Source organism: Sinocyclocheilus grahami, unplaced genomic scaffold, assembly GCF_001515645.1.
Source record: "Sinocyclocheilus grahami isolate Dianchi unplaced genomic scaffold, SAMN03320097.WGS_v1.1 scaffold295.1, whole genome shotgun sequence".
NCBI lineage: Eukaryota > Metazoa > Chordata > Actinopteri > Cypriniformes > Cyprinidae > Sinocyclocheilus > Sinocyclocheilus grahami.
In genome coordinates, this window is record NW_015505474.1 from 269036 (window position 1) to 291801 (window position 22766).

The following is a 22766-nucleotide window of genomic DNA, read 5'->3' on the forward strand; positions in this document are numbered from 1 at the left end:
GGCTGCCGTGTGGGAACAGTGTTTAAGGGCCGCTGAAATTTTCACACAGAATGCCACAGTATTCTCTGGATCAGCACAATCTCAGCTGGGATTAGAAACATGCAGATATTTCCCAGTTTAAACACTGCATGTCATTTTCTACCATACGTTTTACTTGAGTTATATGAAAGTTTATCTTTAATATGTTTAAATGTTTTCTGATCTACAAAACTGCATAAGAAAAATTGTCACCACAAGTATTTAATTTTAGTGAAATGTTTGCAAACTTTGTCACAAATTTACCACAAAAGGGTTTACACTGTGGTCCAAACTACCTTAAAACAGCACTACTTCATATCAAATCCAACAACAACAAAAAAAATTATAAAAATGTGCTATTACCATGGGAAATGTTTAAAGAACATGGTAATACCATAGTGTATTGCTTGTTACTGCAGAAATAAATCAATTATATTTACTTTCATTATTCAGAAAAAGAAACCAACAAGAGAACCAAAGGCTTAAAGGTTAAATACTAAAGACTCATGTATAATGTTTTTCCCCATGATTTCATGCCCCCCCAAAAAAAATGCTGAACAACAACAACAAAAAACTATATTTGCATAATATAAAACCTCAAAGCAAAAAAAAAAAAAAAAAAAAAAAAAAAAAAAAAACCCCCCCCCCCAAAAACGTAAACAATACCCCCCCCCCCACAAAAAAAAACTAAAATGAAACCAAACAAACATAACTATCACTGCTGCTTCAGATTAGTATACAAGTATTTTGTCACATATTTCTACGTTTTTTTTGTCTCATCCAAACATTGTGATATCATAAATTGCATTGAAGTGATTTCCGACACTTGGCAAAACATTGTTGCAGGGCATATTGCGTTAGTGACAGCTAATCCCACCAGAGATGAAATGTGTGCTGTGAGTGGGTGTGTGCTGCAAATAAGGTGTTTGATTCCACAGAAAGAAATTAATTCTGGGAATAAAAAGAAACTAATTCTTGTACCTGCTAAAATGTTTGCTCAACGTGTAAATCAAGTCTGTCTGATTATTACCAAGAACACAGCAAGAAAGAATTATGGCCTGGTTTCCATGGGAACAGGAGATGACTGCCCTCCAGTGCTGGCTAATCATCGACTAGGTCAAGCAGACCAGATGATGATCTATTGCTGGTGTCTTTAATGATGAGAAAGGTGCTCGGTGACACACGCAAAAATAAAAACACAAGAAAATCCCCTTGCAAAAATCTCCTTTACACCTACATCTCAAGTCAGAGGTGAAAGTGTGAAAAAGAATGTCCCTGTTATTCCCAACAACGCAATGACGTCGACGTTAGTAAGTGTAATTAATAAGGTTTTTCCTTTTTAAATTCAATTATAGTGTTTCACAAGGAAGATATTCTCAATTATTATAGGACTCAAAGCTTAATTGTAAATGGGCAAAATGTCCATGCGCTGCTGCCCTCTACAGGTCGAAGAAAGTACAAACAGGCACGTGTTACAGTTTAAAATCTGCCAGGCTTTATTTATAGGATTTGCAAAACACCTGGAAATAAGTTAAAAATCATACAAAGGCCACGTATACAGTAAAGTACTTTCCCCTCTTCCTTGTATTTTCTCACATAGTTCATAAAAACTCTTCACAAAGAAAACAAAATCACTGCGTGAAGAAAATACCCACGGGTTACCGGATCAGTTTGTGCCATCAGCTGTTTGGATGTAATACGGGCTGTGTGTCCTGTGTTGGGAATTCCAGCTGTGTGGCGGCCCCTGGGTCCTCCTGGGACTGGAGCCCGCTGGGAGTGCTTTTTTGCCGTGCAGCATCGCCAAAGATGGGAGGTGATTGGTCTTCTTCTTGAGAGTTTGAGGGGACCTCATCTGTGCCCTAGTTAGAAAAATAGTCCGTTTAATTAAGCTATTTCCAAAAATTTTCACCAAAACTAATTTGGTGAAATTATTTGGCACAAAAAGCATGCAGAATATTTTATAAACAAAAATGCATCTTAAATTTTTTTTTTAATTGGAGCACACGTTTACTACCATTCAAAAGTGTGAGGTTAGTAAGATTTTTTGTTTTTGAAAGAAGTCTCTTATGCTCACCAAGACTGCATTTATTGGATAAACACTAAAACCATTAAAACACTAAAAACACAGGAGCACACACACACACAAAAAAATAATAAATATATTAATAAATACACACACACACACACACAAAATTCTCTGGAATAAATGGAATAAAGCTGGCTCAGTGCACATGTAAACTACATGAAATAATTTTTACACCAGCTATTTACACAAACTGACAAAACTTTTGTTATCGGACAAAACATTTAGTTACCTGAATTAATCAGCATCTGAACAATGACGAATCAACCAACTCTTTAAATAAAATAGTCATTATAATATTTTGTACTCTATGTGCCAAACTCTGTTAAATGAGGGTGGAAATTATTTGAATACTCTGTATATTTGTGGGGGTTTCAGATATTCGGTTTTTCATTTTTAACTAAATCGACGTGTTCTCACCTTTCTGCCACAGAATGCATGAAAAAGAGCGAGAAAACACACAACAACATAGTACTATTTTGAAAACATTTAGATACATATACATTTTTATTAATCACCATCGTCCTCTTATTTTCTTCTGCATTACCTGAAGGGGCTGGACCTCAGCATGGGTCTTTGCGATGACGACCATCTCTCTGATTTGGTAGAACAGGAGAGCGACTGTAACCCACGGAGACCCAGAGGGAACCCAAGCGGGCTTGTTCAGATCCTCCTGCTCTTCCTGGTGCTGCGTTTTCCGAGCCGGAAGTTTGGTTTCGGGTCGAGCGGGTGCCGCCACATCTGTTGTGTTCTGAACCAGGTCAATGGTCGCTATGGGAACAGGACTGGACGGGATAGGAATGTTCTCTGCTAGCATCTTGTCCTCTGTGGGGTAAAAAATTAAACATTATGTTGAAGGAGACTTGTTCCACATTTTATTCTAGTGTGAATGAAAATACTTAACTACATTTAAGCTTAAATAACTATCCATTATTTGGCTAAAACGGTTTATTGACTTCAAAACTAACATTAAAACTTAAAGCAAGAACGAATCAGAAAATCATTTGAACAAACCTTCCAAATGAACTGCTGCATTAAATTAATTGGACTACCTGGAGACATCATTTTAGTTTGTTTGCACACATTTCACAATACAAAGTCACATAAAAAAATTCTTTGTCACTATTTGGAAAAGACACTTTTCTACGGCAGGTTTTGCTACCATTTTGAAAAAAATAATTACACTACTGAAAACGTGATTATATTTTATTATATTTACACTATTATATACTTAATCATTTATATTCAATAACACAAAGTACAAAAAAGGCAAAAAACAACACGAAAAACTAAATAAATTGAACCAAACAAAAAGGGCAAAACCTAACAGATAACAAAACAATAAAAAAAAAAAAACTGAATTGAACAAAAACCCAACATAAAACAAAAGCAAACAGAACTGAAAAGAAAAGACAAAAAAAGCAAAATGAACCCCAAACCAACTCAAAACAAAAAAACAACAATAATAAAAAAATGTTTCAGCTCTTATTTTAAAAGAATAAGCAATGTTCAAGATTTTGTTGCTCACCTTTTTGCTCATTCTGGCCAGTAATGCACATAATTAATGAAAAGATGAGCAAAATAACAAGTGAGGTCATTCCAATTCCCCTGAATGTTTCGGCAGCACCTGAAAAATAAGACGACCTCTTGGTTAAACACACACACCGGCATTCATTATGTCATATCATTACAAAAACAATGGGCATTGTTCATACCAAAGTAGTTGACAAATACCCCGCCGACCATCGCCCCACAGCCCCTGCCCAACCCCAGGTGGAGACCCTGCAGGATGCCCTGAGCGGATGTCCGAAGCGGCGGAGGTACAGCCGCGCTCAAATAGGAGATACACGCCGCCCACACGGATGCATGCGTTATGCCTGCACAGACACACAAGTTTATTATTCAGCAGAATATAATCTCTAAAAAATAGTTCACCCAAAAATTTAATTTGCTGAAACTTTACACACCCTCAAGCCAACCAAGATTGTTTCATCAGAACAGATTTGAAACAATTTAGCATTGCATCACTTGATCACCAATGGATCCTCTGCAGTGAATGGGTGCCGTCAGAATGAGTCCAAACAGCTGATAACAACAACACAATAATCCACAAGCAATCTAAAAGACCGCTCTAGTTCATCAGTTAATGTCTTGTGAAGTGAAAAGCTGCATGTTTGTAATAAACAAATCCATCATTAAGGTGTAACTTTAATGTCTTTTCAGGCCAAAAAAAAAGTCCAGAATCTATAATAATGCTTCCTCCAGAAAATGTCCATCCCCTGTTGTCCTCACATGAAAATCCACAAACATATTTATTTAGAACTGTTTTGGATTAAGAGATTACTTTTTCAATAGCGAAAACAATATTGTAGATTGAGGACTTGTGAGAAGTTTAAAAAGTCTTAATAATGAATTTCTTTTTCAAACAAGATTAATTTATGGACTGGAGTGGTGTGGATTATTGTGATGTTTTTATCAGCTGTTTGAACTCTCATTCTGACGGCACCCATTCACCGCAGAGGATCCATTGGTGAGCAAGAGATGCTACATTTCTCCAAATCTGTTCCCACGAAGAATCAAACTTCTTGGTTGGCCTGAGGGGAGAGTACATTTTCATTTTGGGTGAACTATTGCTTTAAGTGTCTTTCATTCATTCATAAATAAATAAAATGATATGTATTTTTCATAACTGCAATCAATGTTTTTTTTATTACTTTTCGGTGAAATAATTCTGCCAACATAAAAAAAAAACACAACGCGGTTTAATTAACCACAGTTTATAAAAGTCCAGCATGCACCTACTACATGCTTAAACTTTTATGTGCACACACGCATATCTGTCTCATAACATGAAAATGTATGTGTATTAGCTTGGACTTCCAAGTATATATAGAGAGAAGGCAGCTAACACGTCTGTAACAGAATGGATATGTTTCTTTGAACAGATGAAAACGTCTGTAATGAATGTAATCAGACTTGCTCCAGGTCTTCATTCCTGTGAGTGGATGTTATGCTCTTTAATGCATCTACATGCTTGTTTTCTTCTTGATTGTTTTGCCACAGGAAAGGGTGGTGGAACTTACAACGTCAAACTGACTTGATTTCCTCTCCTGAAATGAACCCCGGCCTTTCTTTGTTCTGCACATATCTCTCTACTTTTCTGACCGAATCTGATGGTTTATAGTATTGTGCACACGCAGACCACATTTACAGAATTTAAAGATTGGTGATGCTTTATCCCAGGATTGAGGACTTGATGACTGGCCATTCATACCTTGCAGCACTTCCATGGGCAGCACAGTCCAGGCATTCTTCAGATACGAGATATAGAGGTAGCGTGCGGTGTTGCAGGCCAGGCCGATGTACAAAACTCTGACAGAAAAAAGCACACGACACAGTTATAAAAAAATACATGCATGAATCTCACAAAACATCTCAAGAACATGTCAGGCTCATGTTTCATCCCTTTAAATGTAAAGGAGAAAAAAAAAGATACTGATATTTTAAAGAAAATTGATATTAAAGAGTGATTTTTAATTCATTGCTAATTTGAAACAAACAAATACATTTATTAATAAAATAGCATTTTCTAGCTGCAATACATAAAAACATTAATGGCCCTAATTTAATGGTCCCAACTAATTTCAATGTTTATGCAAATGCAAAAAAAAAAAAAAGTTCTCTCAACTGCTCTGCGTTTCATGATGACTAATTAAATGAACTTCGTCTGTGCTGTAAAACAAGTAATCAAGTTGAGATTTAACTGCATGGTCATATTGCAAAGATCATTACAGCTTATGCAGGTCATCTTTTAAAAATAAGTCTATAAAACATACAAATGTCGAACAGGAAGTTCCTTAAATTTTTACAAGTTGTAGCAAATATTCTTACAAGAAGTTGTAAACCAGTCAAGGAAGGATGACTTATGAATTCATACTGCTCTGTCAGTCATTCAGTCAAATGGTTTTCTCTATAATTTAAAACAAATAACTTGAACACCAAAGAGCATTAATGTTAAGTTCTCTGTAAAAGGAGCCACGCAGTGGACACTGTAGCTGCTGTGCAATGCATTCTGGACTTCTGCCACCGCTGACAGAATAAGGCTTTGTACTCTTGAACCAGACCTTTCAACCAAACAATGCCTCACTGATCCCAGTGCAGACCTACTAAGTCGCATGACAGAGCCACACACAAAGACTCACTGATTCAAGGTCAGGATCAAATGAGCTGGAGTCACATGGTGCAGTGAGACAGTTTGGGTTACCTGTCTTGCCTGTGACTGGAATAAACTACTATGATGGTTTGGTTCTAAACCCCTTGTGGTCTACATAAGCAGCAACTTTCCAAAGTAGCATCCTAACTGAAATGGAACCGAATGTCATTTCAAACACTAACAGTTGATGTTAGCATGTGGCTAAGCTAACAGCCCGACACACCAACAAGAACAACAGCAACAAAACGTAGCATCTACATAAGGATGGGCTCTTTTGATTTGGGCCAGTAAGCTACTACCTAGTAACCAAGCCGAATACACAGGCAATGCTACCTTAAAGGATTACTTCACTTCTGAATTAAAATTTCCTCATAATTTCCTCACCCCCATGTCATCCAAGTTGTTCATGTCTTTCTTTCTTCAGTCGAAAAGAAATTAAGGTTTTTGGAGGAAAACATTCCAGGGTTTTTCTCTATATAGTGGACTTCAGTGGGGTTCACTGGGTGGAAGGTCCAAATTGCAGCTTCAAAGCGTTGATCCCAGACGTGGAATAAGGGTCTTATCTAGCGAAACAATCGGTCATTTTCTAAAAAAAGAATAAAAATTATATACTTTTTAACTTCATGAACCGGAATGCACGGAGTTCACGCAGAATTAGACAAGACGAGCGATTGAGGTTAAAAAAAATACACAAATTGTATTTTCTTTTTAGAAAATGACAGATTGTTTCGCTAGATAAGACCCTTCTTCCTCGTCTGGGATCGTGTAGAACACTTTGAAGTTGCAATTTGGACCTTACACCCAGTGAACCTCACTGAAGTCCACTATATAGAGAAAAACCCTGGAATGTTTTCCTCAAAAACCTTAATTTCTTTTCGACTGAAGAAAGACATGAACATCTTGGATGACATGGGGGTGGGAAAATTATGAGGAAATTTTAATTCAGAAGTGAACTAATCCTTTAACATTGTTCAAAATTAAGAATCTTCTAAAGCAACTTGACTTTTGTGCCTACTTTTGGGAAACACATTTGATCCTGAAGTATGCCTGTAATTTTTTTAATAATTTATAGATAGCCAGCCACCTTAACAGGGCTTGAAACAGAGCCAATGAATGGTGATAGACAACAACTGGTTAGACTGTTGTACTTTATGCAGTGTGTATTACCTTAAATGGTATTTAACTGAACAAAACCAAAATACAGGTAAACTGAAACGGACCAAGATTCAGAACAGAAAAAAACAAAACAAAAACAAAAAACAAACGGACCAAGATTCAGAAATGAATCAAGATTCAGAACTGAACCAGACCAAGATTCAGATCTGAACCAGACCAAGATTCAGATCTGAACCAGACCATTCTAAGTCCCCTATGCCGACAAGGAATCACAGGAACCTCACCTGATGTGTCCAACCAGTTCGATGAATTTATGGCTGGTAAAATAGGCAGCAAGCTCCGACACGTGACTCAGGACAGAGCAAACACCAAAAAGAGTTGTGGTTCCTGTCAGGTCCTGTAAATGCCAGTAAAGGAAAGTGAAAACAAACCCATAGCCGAAACCCATGAACCAGGCCACGAATAACACAGTGCTGTACTGTACGCCACACAGCAGTCGCATCAAGTCCCAGAAGTGGAACTCCTCGACTTGGACAATTGTTGGGGTCTCAGAGTTCTCCATTCTAGGGGAACCTCTAGGTTGGGCGTTTTGCTGCTGGTTGCCAACCTCGTTTCCTTCAATCGTGTTTTGGTGCTGAACATCAAACTTAAACTGAGTGGCAACGATCAAAGCTATTCCCATTAATACGCCAAACACGATGAAGGCAGTGTGGTAGTTCTTGTAATTTTCCATGACGCATTCCATGTTGCCGATGACGAGGTTAGTGCTAGTGTGGTCGATCCAGATGCCAACACAGAGCATGGCTATACCCCAGCCTAGCGATCCCCACATGCGCTGGAGGCCGTAGCGGTCACGGTGTGGACCCAGGTACTGCAGAGTCACCTAAAACGATCCAAATAAACCTATTTTAGACTCAAATACCACTTATCTACCAAAATGGTGTTGGAACTGGTGCTGGAAGATCTAACAACATCTCTCATGACAGGGTTACCACTGATTTGAGAGCTAAACAATACCATTCCTACATTCCCAGGCACCTATTTTCCACAGAATATAGGCCATATTTTATATGGCATATAATGAATGTTCCAATCTTCCCAGGGTTGACGCTATGTTCCTATGTTACTCTAAGCCTGGGAACATAGATGTGCTTCCAGAATGGGAACTGGCTCAAGCACTAACACCATACTTTGACGTTGGAAATGGGACTGTAGTTTGTCTAACATTTAAATACAATGGAAGCATTGTCTAATCTCTCTTATTAAGTTCTGCTTATTCAAATCTTTCGTTCTAGGAACCACAAATTACAGTTTCAAGATCCATGGCTTATAAAATGGACTTTACTAACTGATCTGTCTTGAATTTATTTGGAGTAAAAAAAAAAGGTTACGTACCGTATCCACAATGGTAATGGCTGGAGCACTGAAAAACTCGCCAATGATGATGACGAGCAGAATCAGCAGAAAAATGGCATGAACCTGGTCCTTGTTATATTCAGGAGGTTGGTTTTGTTTGGTTGTAGTACTTTGAATAGTGCTGCCAGACGTGGTGTTTGGGGCTGATGTTGAGTCGAATGTGCTTGGCTCGGGCCTTGTGGTAGTTTGGTCAGATTGCGTTGTGTTAGCTAATTCATCAGGTGCCACAGTGAAACTTGAGTTGGAATCCCGTTTGAATCGGTGTTCAGAGTTGTAGCCTGAAGACTTAATGGAGGGAAGAATGGTTCGCCAAAGGTAGTGTCCAATCAGATCCCTGCGGCGTCTCATCTGGTTTGTTGTCGGGATGGAACTGGTATTGAGGTAGAATGTCTCGTTAGATGTGGTAGTGTGGACAGTTGGTACCATAGCTGTGGTCGTCGGGAGGTTCTCCTCTTTACACTTCATGTCCGCTGGCTGCACAATGCCAATCCCAGAACTGAAGAGGACCCAGCATAACATTGAGAACAATAAGACTGCTTTACCTTTTCTGAAACGATCTGCAACAATGCCCCAAAAAGGGGCGCTACAGAACTCAATGAAATAACGGATTCCTACTAGGAGACCACTTTGGGTGGGATTCATCCCCAGCTGCCTGTAGTACAAAGCAAGAAGTGGATGGAGGGAACCATATGCAGCATAGAAGAACAAATAAAACACTTTTGACACAAGAAGGTGGGGGTTGACCCGTAGGAACAATCGTTCACAGCAGCTCATGTCGTGTTGAGCAGATGGCGTTGGTGCTGTATCGTTGGGTACTTTGTCCACAGATGATTGTGAAGGTTGATCTGATTGAATCTCAAGTGACAGGCGGTCGAAACGCTCGAGGTGTCTCCTCTTCAGCTCCTCTTCATCGTCAGTTAAGATGGCTACACGGTCGTCAGCCATCTTTGCTGGGGTGCTTAATATTTCTAAAGTTGGGTTGAAGATAATATTAATATATAAATTTTGAGCATGTGTTAAAAACGGCATACAGCATGTCCGGAAACATATGTACATAAGGGTCCATTTTGATTTCAGGATGATTTTGAAAGCAAAAGAATTACATTGAAAAAAACAGGGGGGGAATACATATCTTAACAGAGATTTGACAATTTGAGAAAATCAGAAAACAACATCAGAACACTTTACAGCACAATTATGGCTTTAAAAATCGTATATCATCACTGTTTTGCATGTGAAGTATAGCATACTAAATTCTATTCTTACTACTACTCCAGTACTAATATACTATCCACAGTATGCAAATGTTCTGTATGCTTGGAATACCCATATGATCTACTACAGTTTGTAAAATAACTATATTTCCAAATAATATTTCCAAAATGATAACGTGACGAAGTCACGTGACAATGAAGCATACCATATGAAATGTTCATTGGCGCATACTGGTTAGTGTTTCACATATTATATATAAAAAAGTTAGCCGTGTACATTATATGCTGTGCCGTATTCACCAAGTAGTAAACAAGTACTATTTTACAAACACGTGAACACTAACCAGGATGTATACTGCCGAATGACGTAATGAATGTTTATGGCGCGCCTGTCTAAAACTGTCCTACTTTTACGGAAGTATCAGCGCTTCCTTTATTAAGATGTCATTTAATAAAAGATAGCCTGTATATTTATTCGGCAATGTCTTTTAGATCTTTCTAAAAAAAAAAAACACGTTTCTCGGTTTCCTATGATAACCTATGCGTCTTAAACAGGAAGAAGGGTCACAAAACCCGTCTTATATTCAAGAAATGCAGGAAATGGAGAAGACGTCCATCCATATCAAGCGAATGTTAAGCATATAACTATATATTTACAGTAGAAAAAGCGTTGGCATGTTATATGAAAACAGTCATTGTGTATTTACCTGTAGTCTCGGTAGTTTCAGGTGAGTCGCTTACTTTGGAACAGACGCGTTTCGATGATGAAGTTGATTTTCCTCCATTTCCAATGAATGTTTGTTTACTGGACTGTGTTTTGGTCTACTGGCTTTTCTGCCAGTTTAAACCGTTTCTTTCTCCCTTATTTGTTGCCTTGTCGAGGCATTTTTGTTGCTTGGTGGCGAGAATCCAGCGTTCACCTGCTCTCAGTCCGACTTGGGGTCTACCTCATGAAAATTAATTAGGTGCTGACGTTGTTAGCTCGGGTTCTTTTGGCGAAGGCGTGGCTTTTGAATAGTAACGCGCTGACGTTGCTGAATATCCATCCAATAGCGAGGGCTTGGTACTTGAATATTAAGTAGGTGAAAATAAGGTGGTTTTATTTGCGTTCTAATGGGAAAGAAAGACTCTTGAATATTATTATTGTGCATCAGTTATTATTTTTAGTTTAATTAACATGAACAAACATTATTACAATATATAATGCTTAAGTCGCTTTTAAAATATTTAGAAACTTTGTTTTACATGCATTCATATTTTAATAACCATGTATTTTAAACACATTATGGGGGCTTTTTGTTATGCTACATCATCCCAGTTGGGCCTATCTTTTGATTTGCACAATCGAAAACAACCTGTTCCCCAGCTCTTCTTTGTTCAGTTGAAACCGTTTCACTTTGTTGCAAATTAAATAGTGAACAGGCACATCTTTTGCCCCTCCCTAAGCAACATGCTTTGTAGAGAATGGCAAGTTGGTTTTTATTTACATCTTTATGAATGAATAAATATCCAAGTATGCATTCAAGCTCAGTTACCTGCCAGATTGCATTTTCTCAGCTCTAAGGTCAGAATTTCATGACTTCTCTATAAATCATTACATACTCAAGTCAAGTGGACCTTTTGCCTGAAAACCAGTTAACCCCTATTAAACATCTGGGTTTGAAACCGAAATTAAACAGCAACTGATGCCATCTGAAGCCATCATGTCAAGCCATTTTGCAATGAATCAGAACTGTGACACAGAATGCACTACATACTACATAATATTTCAATAGCATTTTACAGTGTGCATTGTATTGCCTGCATAATATTCACATAGAGGCCTACTTTCACAAAATGAAATGTTGAAAGACGCTCATTCTGAGACAGCAGCTTGCATTTACATGCTTAAACTACTAGTTCATCCTGAAGGGCACATCACATACAGACATTCTGTAAGTAATATTTATGGTTTCCTACAAATTAGGCGAGTTCTGGAGTTCCTCTACTGTGATTTCTTCTGATAGAGTGACCACTTCAAGACGCAAAATGTGGAGAAAAAAAAAAAACTAAATGAAGAACATGAGAAGTTTGATGCTTGATATGGGAGGTTGCAAAGACATGAGAACTTCTTTCAAAAAGAGTTTATAATAATGCCAGGTTAAATGGCACACCTTTAAATACTTATTTAAAAAGAAGTGTGAGTGGTCGGACATGTTACTATGGAAGTCCGTTTCCACCACTGAATAAAAAATTAAAAAGGTAATTGCGACTTTTTTTCTCAGAATTGACCCTTCGCTGGTAGTTTGATGGACAGGCGATCTGACCAATCATAACGCGGAATTTGCCATTTTTTCCGACAAACAAACCAGACAGGAGAGTAGATTAACGTCGGTGGATTTGAGCTTGAAAAATGGTGTGTAATCTGTGAATTGACATCTTTCCGCAGTTGAAACAAGATACCTTCTGATGTTTGTTCATGTTTATTTCGTGCTGTAAATAGTAAAGAGGAAAAGATGATCGGTTCATGTGCCGCTTGAACTGAGGCTCCACAGCGATCTGTCACGACACATTAAAGAGCCACAAAATGGTATTTATTGTTTGAATTTGTAAAAAAAAAAAATACATTTGAAAGCTGAGAGAGCGAGACTTTGTTTAATACAAAAAGTAACCTGCTCTGTCTTGTCTGTTGGTACGTTGTCAGTTTCCTTTTTGCTCCGCTATGTATTTTTCACTGTGTGAGAACATGGTGTGTGGTGTGAGAGCGGCATGGCTTGTCAGACGTAGCAACAGTAACTAAGGGGGGCGGGTCTTTGCGAAGGGTCAATTGCAGGAGAAATAGTCAAAATTGGGATTCTGAACTCGCAATTTTGACTTTTTCTCACAATTGCGAGTTTTGAGCTATTCTGGGAGGTTCAAAAGACACAAGAACTTCCTTCAAAGAGAGTTAAAGGTGCAGTAGGAGATCTTGGAAAATGCTAACTTTAGCCTGATAGCACTGAAAGTGAACGTCCCACCCTCCCTGCAATCGCTGTCCAAAGCCACGCCCCCGAACGCATTTACGCTCACAGACCAGAGACAACATTACTACAATAGGCTACATCAGGTTCCCAATTCCTGCCCATGTTCCGAAGTGAAGTAAACTTCAACGGATTTCCCCCACTCAGGGAGTAGGGAGCAATGAACACTGTGTAGGGATCATATCGATCGGAAAACAGTTCATGCACGTAGCTCACTTCTAACGAGCTAGCGCGAGGACTAGATTAACCGCTGGGCTACATCATGTGTCATTCACCGGTGAGAAATCTTTAAAAGTACTACAATACCAGGAAGGAAGATCGGGTTGTTGATATTTGCCTGCCATCCTCGCTCTGTCTGCACAGCTTGCTTGAACGTGCTGATGACGTATCCTGTCTGCACGAACAGGGTGCGCAGAGGTATGCTAATACATACGTTGGCAGGCAGGTAGGAAAGCATATTAAAACACTTGGACCGAGCGTTTTGACTGGATGAACATTTCTTGATCCTACGCCTTCCACAGAATATATAAATACAGACAAATACATTTAGACCACTTAACTTAATGATTGCTATCGGGATGTTGAGAGACTTTCAACCAGCATAACAAAAAACATTTCTGAAGACAATCACCTATTGCACCTTTAATTATAATGCCAGGCTATCACCTGTTTTCCAATGTTGTGTTTGATGACTAACTGCACCAGCACATCTGCCAGGGTTTTGAAGTCAGCCATGACCACACTGTTTCATCGCCACCTCCTGTTTCTTTTGGATCAGCTGGATGAAGAGCATCCCCTCCTGCTGACACGGCGATGATGATTATGTTCTCAGTCTTCTCTGAGACCCGAACCAGTGCCATCACCAGATCAGACGTACTGGGGTACCTGCACATGGGAGGACAAGAGTGCAGGCCCTTATCCATAACTGTTCTAGTTATGTAGATGCGCACAAAACTGGATTCAAATCCAAAATAACCATATTTAGTTCCGAGATGAAAAATGAGATCAATTCAATCTTCAAAAATGCCCATTTTGTAATATGAGTGCACTGCATACTTCTCAAGATACACTATTTACCAACTGTTTATATTAGTTTAAGACACAACCGACATGAATGCTCACCAACAAAGGGCTTTGCACCTTTAATTATAATGCCAGGCTATCACCTGTTTTCCAATGTTGTGTTTGATGACTAACTGCACCAGCACATCTGCCAGGGTTTTGAAGTCAGCCATGACCACACTGTTTCATCGCCACCTCCCGTTTCTTTTGGATCAGCTGGATGAAGAGCATCCCCTCCTGCTGACACGGCGATGATGATTATGTTCTCAGTCTTCTCTGAGACCCGAACCAGTGCCATCACCAGATCAGACGTACTGGGGTACCTGCACATGGGAGGACAAGAGTGCAGGCCCTTATCCATAACTGTTCTAGTTATGTAGATGCGCACAAAACTGGATTCAAATCCAAAATAACCATATTTAGTTCCGAGATGAAAAATGAGATCAATTCAATCTTCAAAAATGCCCATTTTGTAATATGAGTGCACTGCATACTTCTCAAGATACACTATTTACCAACTGTTTATATTAGTTTAAGACACAACCGACATGAATGCTCACCAACAAAGGGCTTTATTTACTTATTTTGTATATAATTTTGTGTTTTTTGACCATTATGTGCATTAAGCTGTGAAAGAAACTCGTCACCCTGACGTCAGGGCTCTCTGTGCACGTGCTTTGGGCGTTTTCGTGAATTTATAGCGTTTAATAACTCTTTTTAACATCTCATCTATGTTTCTTAATCGATCTAACGTTTAAAAAAATGAAGCAGTGAATGACTGTCCTAACCGCAACCTCAAAACACACGCGAGTCAAAGAAGTCATGTCAAAAGTTACATACTAACGTTACATCTTACCTAGCGGTTCTCATTTTAAATTTACATTGTGTTTTTCACTGCACACGAGACAGTATTAGATCATTCTTGTTCATTTTTTTTCTGTTTCTCATTAAAAGCAAAGAGTATAGAAGACCTTAAAGGGGTCATATGATGCAATTTCAAGTTTTCCTTTCTCTTTGGAGTGTTACAAGCTGTTCGTGAATAGATAAGATCCCTGAAGTTGCAAAGACTAAAGTCTCAAAACCAAAGATCAAGACTTCGAGGTTTCGTAACATGGAGAAGATGCCATTTTTGAGAACCGTTAAATTGTTCGAGTTGAGTTGTAGCTGGCGTAGGGTACTCATAGACCCGAACGCTCTCATCTTGATGGTCTCTATAGCATTATGGCTGAGGTTGAGTCTTTGGAGGGCGTCAAAGTGGACGAAACAACTGCTGTCCAAGCTGCTCAATCGGTTCTCAGCCAGTGACAGATCTCGAAGGGAACCGAGACCCCGTGAAAATCCTTCACTCAGGAATGAGATTCGGTTTCGGCTTAGGTCCAACCTCAACAGTCCTTCTAGAAGAGAGAACGCTCCGTTGGCTAGCATGGCAATCATGTTGTCGTTCAGGAGCAGGATGCGAAGTCTTGGTGTGCTGTGGAAGGCTTGGGGCCGGATGGCACTCAGGTGGTTGAGGGACAGGTCCAGTTGTTCGGTGAAGGGTGGAAGGGCGGCGGGCAGGTGGGTGAAATTGCTGCTGGTGCAGTTGGAGATTTTGAGCTCCAGGTGGCAGGTGCAGTCGTAGGTGAAGTTGTGGCTCTTGGAGATGGACTGGACCTCGAGCACCAAGGGAAGCACGAACAACAGATGCATCCTGGAGGTTCTGCAGGGAAACCAAGACAGTTTGTGTCAAACTTAAACCAATAAGCTATTCAGATATCCCAGTACAGTGTGCATGATTATAGATTATTTAGAGCTTTTACTTACATATTAAATATGATGAAAAGACTTGTAATTATTTTACACACTGCTTTATTGCACTGTTTTTTTTACATTACAGCACTGTTTTTGAGTAAATGATATATAATAGGAATTGTATTTTAATATTTATTATTATAAAATTTATTTCTATGTAATTAAATATAATGATATAAAGTATACAATATAGTTTTTTTCATAATAATGATATATATACTGTTTATATATATATATGTATGAGATAATATATGATAATATCATAATGTATAATATAAATTGTAATTTATAAATGAAATATAATACAAATAATAATAAATTTATATAATAAATTTAACAGGACGTATACAATTTTTGGCATAACGTTATATACAGTAACTGTAAAAAGTTCTGTAATTATATAATTAATATATATTCTAATAATAATAATAGTAGTAAATACTGTATATTATATAATAATAATAATACTAGTACAATACTAACAATTATATATATATATATATATATATATACAGTGGGTAAGGAAAGTATTCAGACCCCCTTAAATTTTTCACTCTTTGTTATATTGCAGCCATTTGCTAAAATCATTTAAGTTAATTTTTTTCCTCATTAATGTACACACAGCACCCCATATTGACAGAAAAACACAGAATTGTTGACATTTTTGCAGATTTATTAAAAAAGAAAAACTGAAATATCACATGGTCCTAAGTATTCAGACCCTTTGCTGTGACACTCATATATTTAACTCAGGTGCTGTCCATTTCTTCTGATCATCCTTGAGATCTGCAATATCACAAAGAGTGAAAAATTTAAGGGGGTCTGAATACTTTCCGTACCCACTGTATATATATATATATATATATATTTTTTTTTTTCTCCCAGCATTTTCTTATTAAATGAAAAGTTTGAAATAAAGTATTTTAAATAGTTGCAAACACCGTGAGCATGGTTGTGAATTTTTTGAGTATATGACATATATTAGGGTTAGTATTTTATTACAATCATTCATTTCTATATAATTTAATATAACATTTACAGTATATATGTATACATATATATATACACACACACATTACATATATGATATAAAATGATACTAACATATAATAATAGTAATAATCTATATGATCTAATCTATATGATTATTTTCTGTATTATTAAACGATGTAAACTTACTATTCTTTCAATTTGTACCAACCAAATTTCATAAATACTTTTAGGTGAATATGTTACAAAATAAAAAAAATACAAGAATTGTTCTTTATTACAAAATAATCTGAATCTGAATTGTTATTTTGATGCCCTGGGATATAGCATTTATGTCATTGTGTAATGCAAAACAATCTATTTTTCTCTATGCTAAATTTCTCCATTATCTGCTTCTGTTAGATCATTAACAAATTGAATTGTGGATTCAGCATGGGTTTATGGAGCTTTTACATACTCTTTTCCAGTTTAAACTATGTAAACAAACAGCACAGACGGGACAGCTACATGTTTAGCTGCACTTGATGTTTGCGTACAGGTGAGCAAACGAATGTTCAAAAGCCTGTTATACAATTACAGGTCAAGTGTGGTTTTGTTCATGCAGGAACTTTACTAAATGAGCTTTGAACTTGTTTATAGATGTTTATTTGATCAAAATGTATTTTTGGGTTAAAATTTATAGGATTGTAGAATCAAAAGTTAAGCATTCCTTTCTTCACCATTTTAAGCACCTTCTAACCATCACTAATTCATTTTAAATGGTCATCTGGTGTAACAAAATAATTTTAATAGAGCAAATATTCAAAAGATTTAAAGTACAACTAAAACTACTCTCAATAATAATTACAAAACTATATGCAATTTATAAAACATACATATAAATAAACATGAATCGTCTTTTAACAATACAGAACGTCTACAAAAAGATCCGCACTTTAGCACATCGGGTTCGTTTTCAATCATGTATCGTATTGTGATACCTGTCGTACCTCACGTCCTCTGTCAGAGCACAGATCTTATCATAAACGCCAGTGCCTTGTTCTATGGTTTACTTCAGCTCCGAAAACTTAAGGTCAACTTAGTCAAAAGTAAGTGTATATGGAGCCTTACCTGAGTTTGGTGTCTGCCATCAGAGCAGCAGCCGTGTGTGATGTGCCTGTATACCACACTCTGTGTGTTTGCACATACAGAGGCAGCTGTTGGCAGAGAAGAGAAAAGAGAAAGAGCAAAGTGATTAATATTTCACGCCGGCAGCGGAGGGCACAGACACAACGAGGGGGTGCAAACCACATCACTTCAAGAGGACAATTATGAATTGTAATACAGGTGACACATATAATACGGACCTAAATTATGCAAATATAAATAAGAAAATAAATACACTTGACAAGCAATATAATGTAAATAAATTAAATTGATTAGCAGACAGACAGCTTTTTTTAAGCAGACAAACTTGTTTATTTTTATAGTTTTTATAGGGTTCAGTTTTACATGGTCATGGCAGGTTTTTTTTTTTTTTTTACAAAATTATTAATTTTTCAAAATATTTTTAATTTTTCACTACACTATCCTTACCTGTTTATATTTATATATATGATAAATTATGTCATGTTCTTCTTCAAAACCTTTTCTTTTTACTATTTAAAATAGTTAAAATAAATAAATAAATATGGATATTTTCTATGTAATTTAAAAAAACGTTATGTTCTTCTTTCAAAGCCTTTTCTTGCTACAATTTAAAATAGCTAAAAAAATTATAATATAGAATTTTAAAATATGTTTTTTTTTAATTAAAGGGGTCATATGATGCTGCTAAAAAGAACATTATTTTGTATATTTGGTGTAATGAAATGTGTTTATGCAGTTTAAGGTAAAAAAAAACACATTATTTTCCACATACTGTACATAATAGTTTCTCCTCTATGCCCCGCCTTTCTGAAAAGCATTGATTTTTACAAAGCTCATCGTTCTGAAAAAGCGAGGTGTGCTCTGATTGGCCAGCTATCCAGTGCGTTGTGATTGGCCGAATTCCTCAAGCGTGTGACGGAAATGTTACGTCCCTTAACATATTGTGATGCCTGCGGCAACCACATGTGACGACCCCGGGCTGGACTCCGCTTCGTCCACGGTGAAAGGCGATCCGGCGATCTACAGCATGAAGTTGAAGTATTTCCTCAGCGACCAGCAAGTATCAGCTATCGTACTCTTTTGGAGGTCCAAACAAAGTAGTTTCGCTTTCACAACGAAGCACACAGCGCCTTCACGACATGGTGGCGGCGGCAACAATACTACAGCGAGAATAAAAGTTACGCCTTCTTTCTTTGCGTGAACATTTGGGCGGCGTTATGCAAATCTTCCCACATAGTGAGGTAGATATGTGGGGGCGTGTTAGAACGAGCCGTTTTAGGTAGGCGTGGCTGACTCTTAACTTTTATAAAGAATATCTCTTTGGATTTGAGACTTTAGTCTTTGCAACTTTACAGATCTTCTTTATGCGCCAAGAGCTTGTAACACTCCAAAGAGAAAGGAAAAATTTAAATTGCATCATATGACCCCTTTAAAGGTTACACTATGGATAGACTAGACGAAAATATGCACAGATAAGGTTAGTACGCACTTTTAAACCACACTAGCCTCATGTTCTTCTTTTGAAACATTTGATTTTTATCCCAATTGTGAAGTTTTACTGACATACCAGTGTAATGATCTCGTAGCATGGTGCATTATGGGATATTCTCCTTTGGTCTTTCATACATACATAAAATCAGACTTGTAATCTCGGAATTGGAACAAAATCCCATCCATCTCAGCTATGAGCACAGTTTCTCCTTACACCGGTTTTAATGCCAGTCTATACATCCCGTCCATCTACACGCAGATGACAGATTTAGTGAAACAAAGAGCAAAGGTTAAAACCAGCTTATTTCTCTTTATGTTTGGGATATTACTAGAAGGATAAAACTGAAAAACCCCCATTGAGCTCTCCATCCATCTTCACATCAGAAAAGGGAAGGAGGAGTACAGAAAGTAGGATTAGAGCTAAAGCTCTCCAAAGCCTCACTTTGTCCTGCATTATTTCAGTTCTGCTGAACACAAACGTTGGACATGTAGAAATAACGTGGATTAATGTTACATGTATAGATGTTTAAAACATTTACCTTACTATATATACATACCTTATGTTATAGATCCGGTCTTGATTGGATTGACCTAATTCGTCCTCCCCTTTCCTTGTAGGTGAATACTGGCCGGTGAGAGCAGGTGGGCCGCCGCTGTTCACCTGAACCCCTCAGATCATGTAACTGTGCAGGTATCTGCGGAAGGAGGGTTGAGTTTCATCCAGGACCTCTGATATAAACTACAGCTCTGACCTAAAAAGAGTCTTAAATCAAAGGAATTGTTCATCCATTTGCTGGTTTTTGTATCGTTCTAGAGTTGCCTTTCCATGTAAAAAGGTTAAAAATTAATAATACAGAAGTAATAAGAATAGACAGACAGCCAGACCGAAAGATTATAGATACATAAATAAATAGATGGACAGAGAGACAGACAGACAGACAGACAGACAGACAGACAGACAGACAGATAGATAGATAGATAGATAGATAGATAGATAGATAGATAGATAGATGTAGGTTACTCACAGCTGAAGATGATATTCTGACATCAGGATGCAGTGCAGTGTGTGAGGTGGTCATTCTTCACTCATGAGTGATTTGTGCTGTTTGCTGGGATTATGACACTCAAGACTTCATCTCACAGTAAACACAGCGGGTGATGAGAGAGAATGAGTGAGACACAGATGAGACTCTAATCCTCCGCCGGGATTCACTGGATTACAGGATGGTCAATTCATTCGCATCCAATCATTTCCATCCATCCATCTATCCATCTATCCATCTATCCATCTATCTATCTATCTATCTATCTATCTATCTATCTATCTATCTATCTATCTATCTATCCTGGACTTTCTGAAGCACCACTTTCAGCATTTCATTGTGCTGGCTGATGCTGTAACATAAGTTCTGCTCATTTTTAATGGTCATAGGAGCGGTTGTATAGACAGTGCCACCAGGGGTCACGCTGGCATTGATGCAGTATGTGCCGTTCACTTCCTGACCAGGAGAGGTCAACAGCGTTTAACATTTAAACTCCACTGCAGCTGGGAGAACAAACGGCGGAGCTCCTGGAACGGCGTGAGAGTGGGCCATCTATCTATCTATCTATCTATCTATCTATCTATCTATCTATCTATCTATCCTGGACTTTCTGAAGCACCACTTTCAGCATTTCATTGTGCTGGCTGATGCTGTAACATAAGTTCTGCTCATTTTTAATGGTCATAGGAGCGGTTGTATAGACAGTGCCACCAGGGGTCACGCTGGCATTGATGCAGTATGTGCCGTTCACTTCCTGACCAGGAGAGGTCAACAGCGTTTAACATTTAAACTCCACTGCAGCTGGGAGAACAAACGGCGGAGCTCCTGGAACGGCGTGAGAGTGGGCCACAGTTAACTGCACAAAAAGACAGACCACCCATTAGTTTCTGTTTATAAGAAAGCTTTAAAACAGCACCTCTCTCCCTCTCTGTCTCACCGAGTCTCATCCAGCCGTTCTGTAAACATACTCTCCAAAAACAGTGAATGTTAACTTTAATCATCCGATTCTAATGAGTCACAGATGAATCACTTTCAAAAGATTTTTCTCCAGCTGATGAACGATAAAAAATTGACAGCCAATCAGAATCCATCCTGCTTTAACAAGCTCGAGAATTTAAAGCAGCAGACGATATCGTTCGCTGGTGTGGACGCTAAAATCGTTATCTTTATAATTATCTTTATAGTTATCGTTCTTGGTGTTAGAATGAACAGACGCTGGCCAAAATAAAAGGCCACTCTAAAATGTGCAGTTTTACTGTATTGGGGGGTCCGGGGGGGGGTTTCTGTTTATAAGAAAGCTTTAAAACAGCACCTCTCTCCCTCTCTGTCTCACCGAGTCTCATCCAGCCGTTCTGTAAACATACTCTCCAAAAACAGTGAATGTTAACTTTAATCATCCGATTCTAATGAGTCACAGATGAATCACTTTCAAAAGATTTTTCTCCAGCTGATGAACGATAAAAAATTGACAGCCAATCAGAATCCATCCTGCTTTAACAAGCTCGAGAATTCAAAAATCAATGTGACCACCATTTGCCTCACGCAGTGCAACACATCTCCTTCGCATAGAGTTGATCAGGTTGTTGATTGTGGCCTGTGGAATGTTGGTCCACTCCTCTTCAATGGCTGTGCGAAGTTGCTGGATATTGGCAGGAACTAGAACATGCTGTCATATATGCCGATCCAGAGCATCCCAAACATGCTCAATGGGTGACATGTCCAGTGAGTATGCTGGCCATGCAAGAACTGGGATGTTTTCAGCTTCCAGAAATTGCGTACAGATCCTTGCAACATGGGGCTGTGCATTATTATGCTGCAACATGAGGTGATGGTCATGGATGAATGGCACAACAATGGGCCTCGTCACGGTGTCTCTGTGCATTCAAAATGCCATCAACAAAATGCACCTTTGTTCGTTGTCCATAACATACGCCTGCCCATACCATAACCCCACCGCCACCATGGGCCACTCGATCCACAACGTTGACATCAGCAAACCGCTCACCCACACAACGCCATACACGCTGTCTGCCATCTGCCCTGTACAGTGAAAACCGGGATTCATCCGTGAAGAGAACACCTCTCCAAAGTGCCAGACGCCATCGAATGTGAGCATTTGCCCACTCAAGTCGGTTACGACGACGAACTAAAGTGTTGCGTTTATAATTTTGTTCAGTGTAAATCTGTTTGTTCAAGTGTTTG

At 38.3% G+C, this 22766-nt stretch overlaps 2 protein-coding genes across 2 annotated transcripts; both read right to left on the bottom strand.

The window, feature by feature from the left end:
• Window positions 1-1493: 1493 nt before the first annotated feature.
• Window positions 1494-11039, bottom strand: mfsd6a (major facilitator superfamily domain containing 6a). Its single transcript, XM_016292975.1, has 8 exons — window positions 10768-11039; window positions 8826-9814; window positions 7715-8313; window positions 5376-5473; window positions 3817-3978; window positions 3630-3728; window positions 2649-2926; window positions 1494-1877 (listed from the first exon to the last, which is right to left on the bottom strand). The coding sequence occupies exons 2-8, from the start codon at window positions 9789-9791 to the stop codon at window positions 1698-1700; spliced, it is 2382 nt and encodes a 793-aa protein (XP_016148461.1). The 5' UTR covers window positions 9792-9814; window positions 10768-11039; the 3' UTR covers window positions 1494-1697.
• Window positions 11040-13751: 2712 nt separating this feature from the next.
• On the bottom strand, window positions 13752-21093 carry LOC107600951 (leucine-rich repeat and immunoglobulin-like domain-containing nogo receptor-interacting protein 1-B). The gene is made up of 7 exons (XM_016292953.1): window positions 20547-21093; window positions 20079-20216; window positions 18013-18098; window positions 15204-15820; window positions 15003-15015; window positions 14298-14444; window positions 13752-13944 (listed from the first exon to the last, which is right to left on the bottom strand). The coding sequence occupies exons 3-7, from the start codon at window positions 18030-18032 to the stop codon at window positions 13752-13754; spliced, it is 990 nt and encodes a 329-aa protein (XP_016148439.1). The 5' UTR covers window positions 18033-18098; window positions 20079-20216; window positions 20547-21093.
• Between the last annotated feature and the right edge of the window lie 1673 nt (window positions 21094-22766).